Source organism: Atractosteus spatula, chromosome 3 (assembly GCF_055471065.1).
Source record: "Atractosteus spatula isolate fAtrSpa1 chromosome 3, fAtrSpa1.hap1, whole genome shotgun sequence".
NCBI classification, from domain to species: domain Eukaryota; kingdom Metazoa; phylum Chordata; class Actinopteri; order Semionotiformes; family Lepisosteidae; genus Atractosteus; species Atractosteus spatula.
The window spans coordinates 71,240,524-71,257,413 of record NC_142708.1 but is presented as its reverse complement, the minus strand read 5'-3'; the positions used below and the strand labels follow the sequence as shown (position 1 = coordinate 71,257,413).

Here is a 16,890-nt window from a genome sequence, read left to right as displayed (position 1 = left end):
CAAAAGGCTCCTTTGTTTCCCACTTATCTTACTTATCTTGATCTGAGCCCTTCTGATCACCTAACTGCTCTCTTTGATTTAGAACTACTGTACCTGTTGCACGTGCTTCACCCACACCTGGTGATCCATTGACCAGACTGTGTTTGCTGTTTGCTGATTCTGCTCTTCCGCCTCCACCCCCCCCCCCCCTTGTCTGATACCCTGGAAGGCAAAAGTTCAAGTGTGTAATAGCTCTCTGTTAACTACTCCCGACACCTGAGCTCCTCTTAAAACCCTGACCATCTCCTTCACTGACTCTGCCCTGTGGTACTCTGACCAGCTGCACCCAGTGCACGCCGTCTCCAGCAGCCTAGACAGCAGGTGGCGTCTTTCTGGTGTGGAAGCTCATTTTCAGTCTTGAAAGGAGCGCTTGGCTGAATACCGAAGGACGCGACAGAATCTCCTACCTCGTCCACTTCTACTGCCGCATCATCGTGAACCGCCTGAACAGTCCGAGATACCTGTCCTCCCACCTCGGTAGGCAGCTTAATCCAAGCTGTCCCTCACGTTACCTGCTTCTTCCCGCTGGCGTGACACTATCTTAGAGTTTTTAAGAGAGATGCTCTCCACAGCCCACGGTACTGCTACATCTCCTCCCTGCAGGCCCAGTGTGCCTCCTCTCCTCCTTGCATGCCACAGTAGATCGGTACCGCCTATGAAATCCAGCGCTTGTGTATTAGATCCCATTCCCACGGTTTAATATCAGGCCCGTTTCTCTGCCCTCTGCCCTGTTGCCTTCAGCATAATGCAGGAGTCTGGAGTGGTACCAATGGCCCTTTTTAAATAGCTTTGGCTACCCCTGTGCCAAAAAACACAAACATGGCCCTGGACAATCTGAACTGTTTTCATCCTTCATCCAACCTATCTTTTCTTGCCAGAATGTGCTGTTGCTATTCAAGTAACCAGCCACCTCATTGCAAATAACCTCTTTGAACCCCTGCAATCTGGCTTCAGACAATCACAGCACTGAGACCGCCCTGGTTAAAGTCACTGACGATATTCTTATGGCTTCTGAGTCCAGTTCACAGTCTATCCTCACTCTCTGAGACCTCAGTGCTGCTTTCGACATCGTCTTGAGACTCTGTTTGGAGTTTCTGACTGCTCTTTGTAACGGACAGTTCTTTTCGGACCCTATGCGGACGACACAATCCAGAATTGTGAGGAAACACTGGGGGGGGGAAAGTCATGCAGGAATACGGGGATGGAAACAGGGGGGCGTGTCCATGCAGTGCTGGCGATCCGGGGAGGGGTGGCCGAGGCTGACAATCCAAAGAATAAGTCCAAGGGAGAATCCAAAAAACAGGCAAAAGTCCATGGCCGGGTAATCCATCCAAAAGAAGGGATTAAAAACAGGTGCCGGGTTGGGACCGGCGGGGAGGACAGGAACAGGAGCAGGAAGCTAAAAGCATAACGGAGCCAGGTGCAGCCAGGTCCCGGGCTCGCGCGATGCGGAGATCAGATGCAGAGCCATGATTGGCGACTGCGTCTGGCTTTTAAAGGGACAGGAAGGAGACTGGAACAAGGGGCAGGTGCCGGGAATAGGGCAAACAAGGAAGAGCCGGAGCGCCCTTAAGGAGGAGGGACTACAATCGTGACGCCCTTAAAGTCGGCTCTTGTCTTACTGATGGCCAGCACTTCCTCTCTCTTGGAGGGGCCAGTTCTGAAGCTGGGTTCATTGAGCCTGATGTTCTTCAGGGCTGGATGCTGGCCCCTATGATTATTATCGTAAATGCATTTACAATAGCTGGCCGCTTGGTCAGCTATTAAGATCAGATGTTCTGCATTGTGATTTCTCTTCTGAAGATACTCAAGTCGACATCCTTACGAAACCTGGCACAGGCGTGGCTGTCTCTGCACTCTCCCACTGCATCTCTGGCCTGGAAAGCTGCATGACTCAAAATCTCCTTCAATTGAAACTGTGGCAAAATTGGAGTCACACTCCCATCAACCTAGTGAAGCTAATGCAGGAACCCGATCTGAGCTTGGCACTGTACTTGAATTTCAGTCTTGAGGAACGTGGGGTGACATTGGATCCAGGCTTAACGTTTGACCCACATGTGCAACATTTTCTAAAAACATCATTGTTCCATCTCAGAAATATTAGAACAATATAGAACAAACTTTTTTCTTCTACTTTGCCTGCATTCTTTCATTTTATCTGCTTTTTCATTTTAAGTGTTTTGAGAAGCCACTTTGAAAGGCGCTATATAATAGTGTATTATTATTATTATTATTATTGGACTGGTGAAGGGCAAGCTCATGCGAGTCTCTGCGGAGCTCCCGGGTTCTGCAGTCAGATGCCACCGCCCGGAAGGTACTACACTACGCCCCGTGTCAGCTACAGCCCCAGGCGCAGGACTCCGGCCTGCCAGTGGAGGACAGATAGCGGAGCTGCTGTGTCCCCGCCCCCGGGCACTCGTGACTGACTTCACCTCGTGGCCTTGTTGTCGAGCGGGAGAGACCTGTACGGCGCTGCAGCAAGAATAAAGACCCCGAGCGGGGTCTTGCGTACACTTCCGCCCTTTCCGCTCCGCTGTGAAGGGCCGCCTCAGGCTTGCGTTGTCCCCCGTACCTGTCGGAAGACTCACCTGAGCTGAGCGGACGGGATGCCCCTGCGGTTCTGGCCGGTCACTGTCCACCGAGCTTTAGAATAACTTGCATTTCCCTTAATGTCATCATATTCGGAATAAGACGCGTAGTTTATCACAATCGAAACTATTGATAAGTGTCACGCCTGTCTGGTCCGGAGCTTCTGTCCCGGATCTCGCAGACAAGATGGCTCTCTGGTACAGATTAACAAAAGGATAAAGATTAAACAAGACGTTCTCAAATTTGCCTACGGATTAAGTTTTAAACCCGCGCTTTTGGAATTACGTCACAGGCGCCTTTCTTACTTGTCTTGAGGCACAAAACCAACGAAGAAGGAAAAAAACAATCGACAAGAGTTGAACATTTTCCCGAAATACAAAGCCAACATACACGTAGCGGTTGGTTTATAGTTTATTTTTTTTTTCAAAATAGGGTTTCAAAGAGCAAGGTGCAATTTGCAAATTCATAAAATAGTACAGAAGACAGCTTTATAACATTGCCCATTATCTACGACAAACTTTGTATATTTATTATGAAGGTAGGTGGGTGTGCTTCCCCCTAGTGGCACTTTGAGATATCGCAGCTTGTCCTTCAGGTACGCAGTCCAGGGGCAGGGGAGAATATTACAATAGGCGTATTAACTGTGTTTTTGGTCTCGCATGAACAACGTTCATATTATATGAGATATACAGTATAAACGCGTATGAATGCACACAAATACAGGCGTGCAAGTATTTTATATGCACCTGTATATGTTACACATCTGCGGCTGTAAGTCCGGGCCCTCTGTATTTAATATGGGTTAACCTGTGAGAATGTCTTCTGTGAGCAGCCGTTCCAATGGCAAACCAGATCTGTTCAGTAACTGTAGAGGAGACACTACGGATAGATCCACTTAAGAAAATATATTTCCTTCACGTTAGTGAAAGATGTGTTAGGATACTCACTCATTTGTGCCAGTACTCAAGCCGCCATGATGATAATTATCATTACATGTAGTTCATTAATTTTAAGAACAAGCAGAGGTTCATTTTTGCTTGTAGGCTGAATAAAATGTCATCCTACAGGGCAAAACACAGTCAAGATTGGTTCTTTTTGGACATGTAGCTGTTTTTTGAAAAATAAAGCATCTCGCCACTGCATGGAAGTATCTGCCTGCACTGGTTCTGTAGAAGTCCCATTGGTGGAAGCCCAGAGTCCCCCTGCCTGTGTCTGCTGCAGAGCCGACGAAGGAGAACCCAACTAGTACCGGACCACGGTGAAAAAGTCTGGACCGGGCCGGTGTGGGCCAGCCCTCCCCATGCTGGGGCGCCACTGTGCCTCACAGCCCTCTGTGCAAAGGGCTGTCCGCCCAGAGCAATTCCAGTCAGGGACAGGTCCAATCACGCCAGCCGGCGCTCAGGCAGACAGCCAGCCAGGAGACCCGGCGGCCTCAGATCAGTGCAGCTGGTCAGCCAGCTGGAACCGGCGAAACCCAAAGACCTTTTCTCTGGGGACGCTGCTCAGCCACCTGGAGACCGACAGACCCCCACCACCACGGCCGCCCGCCCCCTCTGTGTCCCCCAAGGCCTGAGGAAGGTCAGGGATTCACGCGCGACGCCCACCGAACCGAACCGAACGGGGCAATCTTCACCTCTGAAGCCGAAGCCAGGACACTTGCCATAATACAGTAACAAAAGAACCAGGCTTTATTTAAAGCAACTTAACACGTTTCAAGGGAAGAAGAAGAAGAAGCGAAGGAACTTGCCAAGGAAGGAAAATGAAAGTGAACATAAAGCAGGTAGCTCTGTCAGCAAGGGCCTGCTCTGTGAGCAGGACAGGCTGTCGTCAACAAGGCCAGCAAAATAAATACACGCGCGTGTAACTGCCCACACGCACACGTGATGCCGAAATCTCACGGGCACAGGCGGGGCGAGGGGGCTACTGTCTCACAGCGGGACTGAATGCAGCACCTTCAACAGAAGCAGTTACCCACGCCTGCCGGCTACGAGACCCGCTTCCTAAATACCGCAGGTGCCAAACAGCGTCATTTCTAGTGCAGATAGGGAGGCACGCCCTTGCACCCGGAGCGCTGGGGGCGGGTGTCGGGAACGCACTGCCCGGCCACGCGCTCAACGGCCAGGCTGCTGGGCTGGACGGCGGGACCGCGGAGCGACGGCCCAGTCAAGACAGCGAGACCGCCTGGATCGAGCTTGCGGGCTTCCTCAGACGCCTCAGACCCCTGCCACGCTCTGGGTCTGCTCAAGAGGCCGCCAGACCCTTCTGAGGACCCAAGACGGTCCAGTTTCTGTCCAGCTGTGGAGTATTGGGGAGGGATGCTGGCCGTGAAAGTCTGGATGTATCTGCACGCTGGAAGGCTCCCTCCCCCCTCCCCCCTCCCTCCTTACTTCATTTAGCAAAAAGAAAAACTCCAAAGGATGCCTGCTTTACCCAGACCCACTACAACGACTTCTCTTTACTCACACAATCAGTTTTAAAAGCCCCTTTCCGTGTCGTAGTCCGTTCTCCAATCCATGCTCAGTCTGAGTGGCAGCGTCTGTCCAGACCGGCTGCGTTGAGCTGAACAGCGTTCCCACTGCGCTCCAGAGGAAAAGCTCCCAGGAGGTTTAAGCAAAATCAAGATATTTTACTCCCCTCTTCCTGGCTCTCCGGATCCTTCCCGGCACTTCTGATCTTCCACGACGGCGCCCAGAAAGCCGAGGCCGAACCCCGCGGATGAAGTTCGACGCACCCACCCAGGGAACGCCGGTCCCGTCAACACGAGCCGCTCGGAGCTCGGGGAGGCAAACCCGCTTGGTCTCCGCGTCATCCGGCGGCGGTAGAAACGCAGCTGCACCAACCAGGTGGAAAGGCCAGAAACGTCAGGAAACGGGTCAGTCACATAAAAAAAGGCCAAACCCGGTGGATCAGGCAGGAGGAACTGGTGTCTCCGGGGAACTCTACTCTGCAGCGCGTGGGAAGAGCGTGTGCTCCAGTGGTCAGTCAGGGCTAGTCAGGCCGGACAGGAGGTTGGCCCCTGTTTGACCGACCGATCGAGCCCGGGTTCTATCCGTGCGGGCCTCTGGGCTGGATGTCCTCGGCTCTGCCCCTCTCTCTCTGTGCTCTGTGGTTATTAGTGTTCTGGGTGTGTGTGTGTGTGTGCGGAGGGAGGGGTTGCTGGCTCAGGGACTGTTATTGCTGGACAGCAGGACCCAGAGAGAGAGCAGGGGGCTCAGAGGACAGGACAGGACTGCAGGGAGGATCGAGATGCAGCACACAAGGCGACAGAGACGAGAGACGAGAGACGAGAGACGGCGCTCCGAGGTGCGGAGGAACAAACGAGTGGGGGGGGGGACGGTTCAGAGACGGGGGCGGGGTGCAGCGGAGACTGGTGGGAGACAGAGGGGAGGGCGAGGGGAGAGGAGCCGGGAGGGGCAGGGCTAGCGCAGGTCAGCCTCCCCGTCCTGTATGGTCTTCTTGATGCGGAGAAGCATCGTCGTGACCCACTGATCCAGCCGGGAGATGGAATCGTACTCCTTCACCTGAGAGAGAGAGAGATGCAGAGGTACAGACCGCGTGAGAGAGACGGAGAGAGAGAGAAAAAGAGACTCAGCTAGGGAGGGAGATATATACATACATAGAAAGAGATGGAAAGAGGCACAGAGAGATCGAGAGAAACAGAGCAGGAGGGAGTGTGACAGTGAGAGTGAGAGGAGTTAGAGAGGATAGGTTGACACAGAGATGGAGACAGAACCAGAGCAGGAGAGACAGAGGTGAGGAGCACATGTTGACAGAGGGATGGGGAGAGGCAGAGGACAGAGGGAGAGATGGACACAACAGGCATGTCGAAGGAGCCTGTCTAAGCCTCTCTTTCCCTTCCGAGCAGGTAAGCCCTCTCCTGAGTGGCTCCTGGAGAGCTGAGCCTAACTGGCCATTCCAAAACTGGGGGGGAGGGTACATGATGATTAAAATGTAATAAAAACTCTCCACTACAAGCGCACGAAAGAAAAAGGAGAGAGAGAGAGAAACACCGTGAAGCTCTCCACTCACCGCGTCGGTATACGCATCCACGTTGTTGTCTTCGTGGGCGTCCAGAAGTTTCTGTGAAAACAGAGTAACAGCTGTCACTCCAGATAACAGCACTAACGCCACCAGCAGCGTGTGATTTCAAACGTGTGTTTAGCACGCTGCTGCTGCCTGTAACAGACCCACAGGAGGGAAACAGAGAGAGGGGTGAGAGGCTGAACGGACTGTCAGGAGGGGGGCAGGGAAAAGCAGAGCTTGCCTGATTACCTTCACTAGTTTGCATTCCCGGGAGTCTGAAAATGCTGGAAACATCTCTTCATATTTCTGTAATGCCAGCTGAGGCAGAGAGAAAGAGAGAGTTAGACACCGCTGCGCACCGACAGCTCACCCAGATACTGTACAACGACTCTCCTGCAAGTGCAGAGGCTATAACACTGCGCTGGACTAGGCCCTAACGCTGCGCAGAGACAGACAGGGTGAGCGACAGGGTGACTCTGACCTTGGCGTTGAGCATGTCCAGACAGAAGTGGCACAGCGCAGCCCTGAAGAAATGCTCCTTGGCGCTGTACTTCAGCAGCGTGCTGTCCATGGCGTGAGTGCCCACCTGCACACAGAAAGCAAGGCAGTAAGAGCAATTAGACCCTTATACTTGTCTCACAACCTATTGCTCCTAAACCAAAAACGTGCAGTTGGCAAAATTATATTTAAAGATGCTCTGTTGTCCAGTGCAGGTTGTATGGTGCTGTTCTAAAACCAATATACTAATATGCAATATTGCAGTTTTGCATGCTACTGAACTATGTTAAATGACCTCGTATCATGTGCCATGTTTCTGTTGCTATTTTGCTGCATATTGTGCAAAATCTATGAATAGGTACTCTACTAGATTATACTGCACTTCTGCACTATTTAGTAATGTAACCTTCTAAATAATGCACTAGTGTGCAATATAGTACTGTAGTAGTTCAGGTGGGGAGCTGCATCAGCATGGGTAGGCTGCAAAGGAACAAGTAATAGGTTTATTCCAGGCTGAAAGGAAAGAAAACACAACGTTTCGGCTGTGGAGCCTTCTTCAGGTGTGAGGGTCTTCTTCAGGTCTTCTTCTTCCTCACACCTGAAGAAGGCTCCACGGCCGAAACGTTGTGTTTTCTTTCTTTTCAGCCTGGAATAAACCTATGACTTGTTCCAATATAGTACTGTGCTGTGCTATACCACACTGTGCTGTCCTGGGCTCACCTGTTCGTAGATCTCGATGGCCTTCTGGTACTGCTCCAGCTGAGCTGCGTACGTGGCCACTTTGAGAAGGCACTTGTTAGCAGAGCTGAGGACACAAGCACAGAGTTACACACACACGCGCCCTGGCACACTCACTCTTCACACACGCGCCCTGGCACACTCACTCTTCACACACACGCGCACCGACACACTCACTCTTCATACACACGCGCACTGACACACTCACTCTTCATAAACACGCGCCCTGGCACACTCACTCTTCACACACACGCGCTAACACACTCACTCTTCACACACACACGCGCTGACACACTCACTCTTCACACACACGCGCACCGACACACTCACTCTTCATAAACACGCGCCCTGGCACACTCACTCTTCACACACACGCGCTGACACACTCACTCTTCACACACACGCGCCCTGGCACACTCACTCTTCACACACGCGCGCCCTAGCACTCACTCTTCACACACACGCGCACTGACACACTCACTCTTCATAAACACGCGCCCTGGCACACTCACTCTTCACACACACATGCTGACACACTCACTCTTCACACACACGCGCCCTGGCACACTCACTCTTCACACACGCGCACCCTAGCACACTCACTCTTCACACACACGCTGGCACACTCACTCTTCATACACACGCGCCCTGGCACACTCACTCTTCACACACACGCGCTGACACACTCACTCTTCACACACGCGCCCTGGCACACTCACTCTTCATACACACGCGCCCTGGCACACTCACTCTTCACACACACGTGCCCTGACACACTCACTCTTCACACACACGCGCTGACACACTCACTCTTCACACATACGCGCTGACACACTCACTCTTCACACATACGCGCTGACACACTCACTCTTCACACACACAGTGCAGTGACCACACACACTATTGCACACAACATCCTCACCACACACAGTGTTCATACACACACAGCACCCTGACCACACACACACTGACACCCACTGATACACTCCGTCTTCATAAACACAGTGCAGTGACCACACACACACCCAACATCCTCACCACACACACTGTTCATACACACACAGCACCCTGACCACACACACTATTACACACAACTTCCTCACCACGCTCACACACCAGACAGCGCAAGTGCTACCTGTTGGACTCCTCTCCCTTGTAGTAATCGGCTGCCTGTTCATAGTGAGCGATGGCCTGTACAGTACAGAAAGACGACCCGAGTTTACACACCCCAGCAGGAACCCAGTACCCAAAATCGCCACAGTACAACACTTAGAGCAGTTGGTCATTTTTTGCTTCAACATGTTCACATGACAAAGAAGCATCGTTCTCAACTGTGAGGAGCTGAGAAGGGAGAGGCAAGCCTGAGAGGGAATGAGAAAGACTGTGAGGGCAGAAACCAGTGAGAATGAGCCAGAAAGAGTGGCCAACAGAGAGTAAAAGAGTGAGAGAGACAGAGTGAGCATTTTCCTACGCTGCTAGTAATTTAATGCCTCTCCCAGCTAAAAGCACTTGTAATAGTCCCTCCCCGAGATCAATTAGGAAGCAACAGCACTCTTAACAGCACACAAAACTTTCAAGGAGGTCAGATCCTTCACAGGTAACAGAGAAAAACACAGAACAGTTGCTGCACTCCGAAGCCTCCAGCTAGCCCAGCTGCAGAATTCTACCCTTGCTGGGAGGGGGATAACCTGCGAAGGGCTGTAGCGCCCCCTACAGGTGACCTCCTGTAGCCTCAGCTCACTGCATGCGACAGAGACAGGGTGGGGGAATACAGCACAGTACAGGAACACAGTGTAGAGCACAGCAGCGCGCAGGTGTTCCAGGCTGACCTTGTCAATGTCGACCAGCTCGGTCTCGTAGATCTCAGCGATGGACATGTGGTGCTTCGCAGCGATGGTGAAACGACCCTGCGGAGCCACACACAAGGGGGTCAGGTGGGGGTCAGGGCAAGGTCAGCTCCACCCATCAGTTTCACATCGCAGAGTGTGAGAGGTGGACACAGGGATGCAGTGTCTGGGTGTGTGATGAGGTGGACACACAGGGGGCTGTGTCTGGGTGTGTGAGAGGTGAACACACAGGGAGCAGTGTCTGGGTGTGTGGTGAGGTGGACACACAGGGACGCAGTGTCTGGGTGTGTGAGAGGTGGACACACAGGGGGCAGTGTCTGGGTGTGTGATGAGGTGGACACACAGGGGGCAGTGTCTGGGTGTGTGAGAGGTGGACACACAGGGGGCAGTGTCTGGGTGTGTGATGAGGTGGACACACAGGGGGCAGTGTCTGGGTGTGTGATGAGGTGGACACACAGGGGGCAGTGTCTGGGTGTGTGATGAGGTGGACACACAGGGGGCAGTGTCTGGGTGTGTGATGAGGTGGACACACAGGGGGCAGTGTCTGCGTGTGTGATGAGGTGGACACACAGGGGGCAGTGTCTGCGTGTGTGATGAGGTGGACACACGGGGCAGTGTCTGGGTGTGTGATGAGGTGGACACACAGGGGGCAGTGTCTGGGTGTGTGATGAGGTGGACACACAGGGGGCAGTGTCTGGGTGTGTGATGAGGTGGACACACAGGGGGCAGTGTCTGGGTGTGTGAGAGGTGGACACACAGGGGGCAGTGTCTGGGTGTGTGAGAGGTGGACACACAGGGGGCAGTGTCTGGGTGTGTGATGAGGTGGACACACAGGGGGCAGTGTCTGGGTGTGTGATGAGGTGGACACACAGGGGGCAGTGTCTGGGTGTGTGAGAGGTGGACACACAGGGGGCAGTGTCTGGGTGTGTGAGAGGTGGACACACAGGGGGCAGTGTCTGGGTGTGTGATGAGGTGGACACACAGGGGGCAGTGTCTGGGTGTGTGATGAGGTGGACACACAGGGGGCAGTGTCTGGGTGTGTGATGAGGTAGACACACAGGGGGCAGTGTCTGGGTGTGTGATGAGGTGGACACACAGGGGGCAGTGTCTGGGTGTGTGATGAGGTGGACACACAGGGGGCAGTGCCCGGGTGTGTGATGCTTTGGGCACTCCTCCATCCTCACCATGTCGGTGTAGATCTCGATGGCCCGGTTCAGACAGTTAATGGCCTCTGTGGAAAAGAATCCAACAGTGAACCCAAGAGAAAGACAGTCAGTGACAGTCCCTTCCTTTGTCTAAAATCAAAACTCAGCTCTCTTGTCCTAGGGGGACTACAGTCCACAAGAATGTTGTCTTCAAATCATCACTAAAAGGTGAGAAAAAGTTCAACTAAACCTTAGTTCAATAGCGCTGGCCGTTGCCAGAATTACGTGTGTGTTTCTAGATCTGCAAGTTCAGACTTGCACAGCTGCTGAGGGAAAATGGGGATAAAAACACTGTAAAAATGACAGTTATTCCCCTGAATGAGGGCGAGAAGAACACGGAGAGACAGAAGGGGCCACAGACAGAGCCAGACAGAAAGAAAGGCAGGAAAAGACTAAGAGGCCGAGAGAGACAGGCCAACTAGACGGAGAGCACATGGAGATGAAGATTAACAAGGATATTAGGAAAGATGCTAAACCCAGCAGCAGGTGGGCTGTTAGAACAGAAGGAGCACAGAGGCCTGGACAGAAGCCATGAGCGCACCTTGTGGGTCGGCTTTCTTGAAGGCATTGCCAGCGTCAATGAAATTGGTGGCGGCATCATGTTTACTCTGCAGCTGCAGGTGGAGCCGTGCTGCCTGGGAGAAAGCATTCCCCGCCGCTGAAACACAGAGCACTGCACTTATCAGGCTGTATCACACCGCACTGCACACACACCGCTACAGCACTGTATCACACCGCACTGCACACACACCGCTACAGCACTGTATCACACCGCACTGCACACACACCGCTACAGCACTGTATCACACCGCACTGCACACACACCGCTACAGCACTGTATCACACCGCACTGCACACACACCGCTACAGCACTGTATCACACCGCACTGCACACACACTGCTACAGCACTGTATCACACCGCACTGCACACACACTGCTACAGCACTGTATCACACCGCACTGCACACACACACTGCTACAGCACCGCATCACACCGCACTGCACACACACACTGCTACAGCACCACATCACACCGCACTGCACACACACTGATACAGCACTGTATCACACACACCGCACTGCACACACACACACTGCTACAGCACCGTATCACACACACCGCACTGCACACACACACTGCTACAGCACTGTATCACACCGCACTGCACACACACACTGCTATAGAACCGTATCACACCGCACTGCACACACACTGCTGCAGCACTGCATCACACCGCACTGCACACACACTGATACAGCACTGTATCATACACACCGCACTGCACACACACACACTGCTACAGCACCGTATCACACACACCGCACTGCACACACACACTGCTACAGCACTGCATCACACCGCACTGCACACACACACTGCTACAGCACCGCATCACACCGCACTGCACACACACACTGCTACAGCACCGCATCACACCGCACTGCACACACACACTGCTACAGCACCGCATCACACCGCACTGCACACACACACTGCTACAGCACCGCATCACACCGCGCTGCACACACACACACTGCTACAGCACCACATCACACCGCACTGCACACACACTGCTACAGCACTGTATCACACCGCACTGCACACACACACCGCTACAGCACTGTATCACACCTCACTGCACACACACCGCTACAGCACTGTATCACACACACCGCACTGCACACACACACACTGCTACAGCACCGTATCACACCGCACTGCACACACACCGCTACAGCACCTCATCACACCGCACTGCACACACACCGCTACAGCACTGTATCACACCGCACTGCACACACACTGCTACAGCACTGTATCACACCGCACTGCACACACACTGCTACAGCACTGTATCACACCGCACTGCACACACACCGCTACAGCACTGTATCACACCGCACTGCACACACACACTGCTACAGCACCGCATCACACCGCACTGCACACACACACTGCTACAGCACCACATCACACCGCACTGCACACACACACTGCTACAGCACCACATCACACCGCACTGCACACACACACTGCTACAGCACCGCATCACACCGCGCTGCACACACACACACTGCTACAGCACCACATCACACCGCACTGCACACACACTGCTACAGCACTGCATCACACCGCACTGCACACACACACCGCTACAGCACTGTATCACACCTCACTGCACACACACCGCTACAGCACTGTATCACACCGCACTGCACACACACACTGCTACAGCACTGTATCACACCGCACTGCACACACACTGCTACAGCACCACATCACACCGCACTGCACACACACACTCCGCTACGGCCCCTCCATCCCCCCTCTCTCACTGTCTCTGTCTCTTACCACTCCAGTTCTTGGCCATCTTGAACATGTTGGCAGCGCGTGCGTACATCTCGCATGCCTCCTCAACCTTCGATGAGCCCCTGGACACCCAGCCAGGAACAGAGGCAGGGACACAGCAAGGTTAGAGCCTACTACTTTACATAGATGTAAAAACAAATGTTTTAGAGCAAGTTCCTTCCAGCCATCAGTCTGATTCCCTAACGCATTGACACTGCACAGTTCTGACAAACAAAACTGAGCCAACAGGGATCTAAAGTAACCAGGCAACATCTTTCCAAATGCTACTGCAGTTAGTGAATTATATTTTACTGAATGAAATGATTTGAATTTGTTCCCATCCAGTGGATCAACGGACAGGTGGAAACACGCGCGGAGCGACTCCGTGGGCGTGAGACCATTGTGGACGGAGACTGAGGAAGGAAGTTCTTCCCTGCTGGGGAGAGCGAGAGGTGACTTGGTTCCCAAGCTAAAGGGGAAACTGAAAATATCATTTTAGATTTCGGGGTTAGAACAAAAATCAGCACTGATGGGTGCATTTCAAACCACAATAACAGTCGAACGTGCACAGTAACGTGTCAAGCCCCCAGTTTACATCACATAATTGCCGAAATTTCCAGGTGTGTTCTGTGATTGAGAAAGAGGCAGCAAAACTACGGTGACGTGTTGTGGCCCTTTTACATCACAAAACAAGCAGGCTTTAAATCCACTGTGTTTTTCACATTGCAGAAACACACCTGAAGAAGGCACACAACATTTCTACAGTGGTCTCTTTTTTTTCCTCCTTTCAACATGGAATAAACCTTAACCTGTTCCTTTGTAAATAAATCTCTTTTAATCCAGCTGAAATATTGCTTCAGGTTTTGAAACATTTTGCAGACAAATACCACTTACTCGTTTACTCTTGCATACAGATCGTGTCGGAACATTTCTGCGGTGAAATGTCTGCTGCACAGCTTGTCCATCACAGTACACTAGTCAATATGGAGACTAGTGAGCAGGAAGGGTCGCATCACGTCGCTACTCAAATGTTTGAGCTTGCGACAACATGGTGCCTTACAGTACTTGTGCTTAATTCAAATTTGTAATTTTTTTCCTATATGGTCAATGAATCATTTTGTTACCAAGTTGTAATAACCGGTCTGAGGAATTGGGACTGCAGTTTCCCTTTAAGATACGCATCTACCTCTGAATAAACTTCACCCAGATGCCAATTCTCCAGAAGCACAAGAGGGGGTCTTGCCTGCCTGCCTGTCCACACCTGCATGTTTCCCTCCTCTTATTGTCACAGTACAAAATTAACACACAGAGCTGCCCCCCAACACACACTCACTGTGCTACAACACAGCATCTCAGCTTAGATGCTGTGATAAGATTCTTTATCATCTACTGTAATCATTCGTTATCAGTACAACAACAGGATTGTTCAGTAGAACAGTCCTGTTACAGTAGGGGCTACAGTCCCAGTGCAGTAGAACAGTCCTGTTACAATAGGAGCTACAGTCCCAGTGCAGAAGAACAGTCCTGTTACAATAGGAGCTACAGTCCCAGTGCAGTAGAACAGTCCTGTTACAATAGGAGCTACAGTCCCAGTGCAGAAGAACAGTCCTGTTACAATAGGAGCTACAGTCCCAGTACAGTAGAACAGTCCTGTTACAGTAGGGGCTACAGTCCCAGTGCAGTAGAACAGTCCTGTTACAATAGGAGCTACAGTCCCAGTACAGTAGAACAGTCCTGTTACAGTAGGGGCTACAGTCCCAGTGCAGTAGAACAGTCCTGTTACAGTAGGGGCTACAGTCCCAGTGCAGAAGAACAGTCCTGTTACAATAGGAGCTACAGTCCCAGTACAGTAGAACAGTCCTGTTACAGTAGGGGCTACAGTCCCAGTACAGTAGAACAGTCCTGTTACAATAGGGGCTTCAGTCCCAGTACAGTAGAACAGTCCTGTTACAATAGGAGCTACAGTCCCAGTACAGTAGAACAGTCCTGTTACAATAGGGGCTTCAGTCCCAGTACAGTAGAACAGTCCTGTTACAATAGGGGCTACAGTCCCAGTACAGTGGGACAGTCCTGTTACAATAGGGGCTACAGTCCCAGTACAGTAGAACAGTCCTGTAACAATAGGAGCTACAGTCCCAGTGCAGAAGAACAGTCCTGTTACAGTAGGAGCTACAGTCCCAGGACAGTGGGACAGCCCTGTTACAACTGGTCCCTACACGACAGTTCAGGTAGAGGACACTCTGAATGTTCTGTGTTGCGGTGGCAGGCAGACAGACCGGCGCTCCTCACTGGGTCAGACCATGCGGACCCGGTGTCAGAGCACTTTGTTTACAGCCTGGTGTCGTGTGATCAGCTGACTCGACGACACACGTGACCGCGGAGCTCGGAACCGCAGCTCCCAGACCTGCGTCCCTCCCCGAACTCTGCAGAACAATCGACCCGGGAAGGAACAGGCTGGCAAATCGATGATCAAGCAACTTTTCAGCCAGTAGCTCAACGGTGCTGTACAACTTTTCTAAAAAAAATGTTTAAAATGTATTTATCGACGGTGTCGTTTTATTTCGCATGGAGGTCGATATCGTTATGCGACATGACCAGGAGCGTTCCCAAGCATACATGACGGCCTCTTACGGCCAGGCCTCCGCTTCTGCACCGTCACCCGCACGCCCTCGGATTTTCCTAACGAGCTTAGACCGTCTACGAGCTCTCCTTCCCCCGCAGCCAAACCGATCGCGACCCCGCTCCGCCGCCACCTGCCACTCACCCAAACAACGTCCCGAAGAAAGACTGCGACGATTTGATTTTTCTTTCGGCCTCTGCCATGAGGGCCAGCGCTTCCTTTTCTTTCCCGGAATTGTCCATGATTGCGTCCGCGCTGACAGTGCGCTTTGCTGGGGTTACACTGCGGCGCCTGCGGGCTTCGCTCCGGTCTGCGCCTGACGCCTGACACATCTCGCTGAAGCCGCGGGCCGGCGCCCGTGTCACGTGGGAGGGGTGCAGCCAAGGCACGCGCCGGGCCCGCCTGCCAGAGACCGGGAAGCACAACACTGCAGCGCTGTCAACGCGTAGTGGTGACCGTGCCGCTGGCAAGCTTTCGAAAATCTCCCACGATCTGCCATCATCTCAGTAGAGTGAAAGCAAGAGTATTGTAAAAGTATGATAGAAAAGGGAACAAGCCATAGGTTTATTCCAGGCTGGAAAGAGAAGAAAGACAACGTTTCGGCTGTGGAGCCTTCTTCGGGTGAAACGTTTTCTCTCTTCTCTCTTCAGCTTGGAATAAACCTATTACTTGTTCCTTTTGAGCCTACGCATGCTGACGCCACCTCCCCACCTGAACTACGTCTGTACAACAGAAAAGTTGTAGTCGGAACTACAGTGCATGTACACACTAATAGTCCAAAATTTGTGGACTAATTCTGTAGTGTTGTAATGTTGACAGGTGTCTGCAAACAGGTGTGTGGGAGGCTGACTGCATGGCTTGATGTGTTGTTCCTACATCGTGTGTTCCTGGCAAAGTTACCGCAACAGGTCCCTAAGAGGACAGCACCGAGAGTCAGTTTCCATTCCCCGTCTCTAACAGCTTCAGGTGGGTAACGGGAC

At 52.3% G+C, this 16,890-nt stretch overlaps 1 protein-coding gene across 1 annotated transcript; it reads right to left on the bottom strand.

The window, feature by feature from the left end:
• Positions 1-3,021: 3,021 nt before the first annotated feature.
• On the bottom strand, positions 3,022-16,312 carry napaa (N-ethylmaleimide-sensitive factor attachment protein, alpha a). The gene is made up of 11 exons (XM_088910153.1): positions 16,055-16,312; positions 13,294-13,373; positions 11,481-11,597; positions 10,919-10,965; positions 9,717-9,794; positions 9,023-9,078; positions 7,870-7,954; positions 7,133-7,237; positions 6,901-6,969; positions 6,658-6,708; positions 3,022-6,149 (listed from the first exon to the last, which is right to left on the bottom strand). Exons 1-11 carry the CDS (start codon positions 16,240-16,242, stop codon positions 6,048-6,050), a joined length of 978 nt encoding a protein of 325 aa, XP_088766279.1. The 5' UTR covers positions 16,243-16,312; the 3' UTR covers positions 3,022-6,047.
• Between the last annotated feature and the right edge of the window lie 578 nt (positions 16,313-16,890).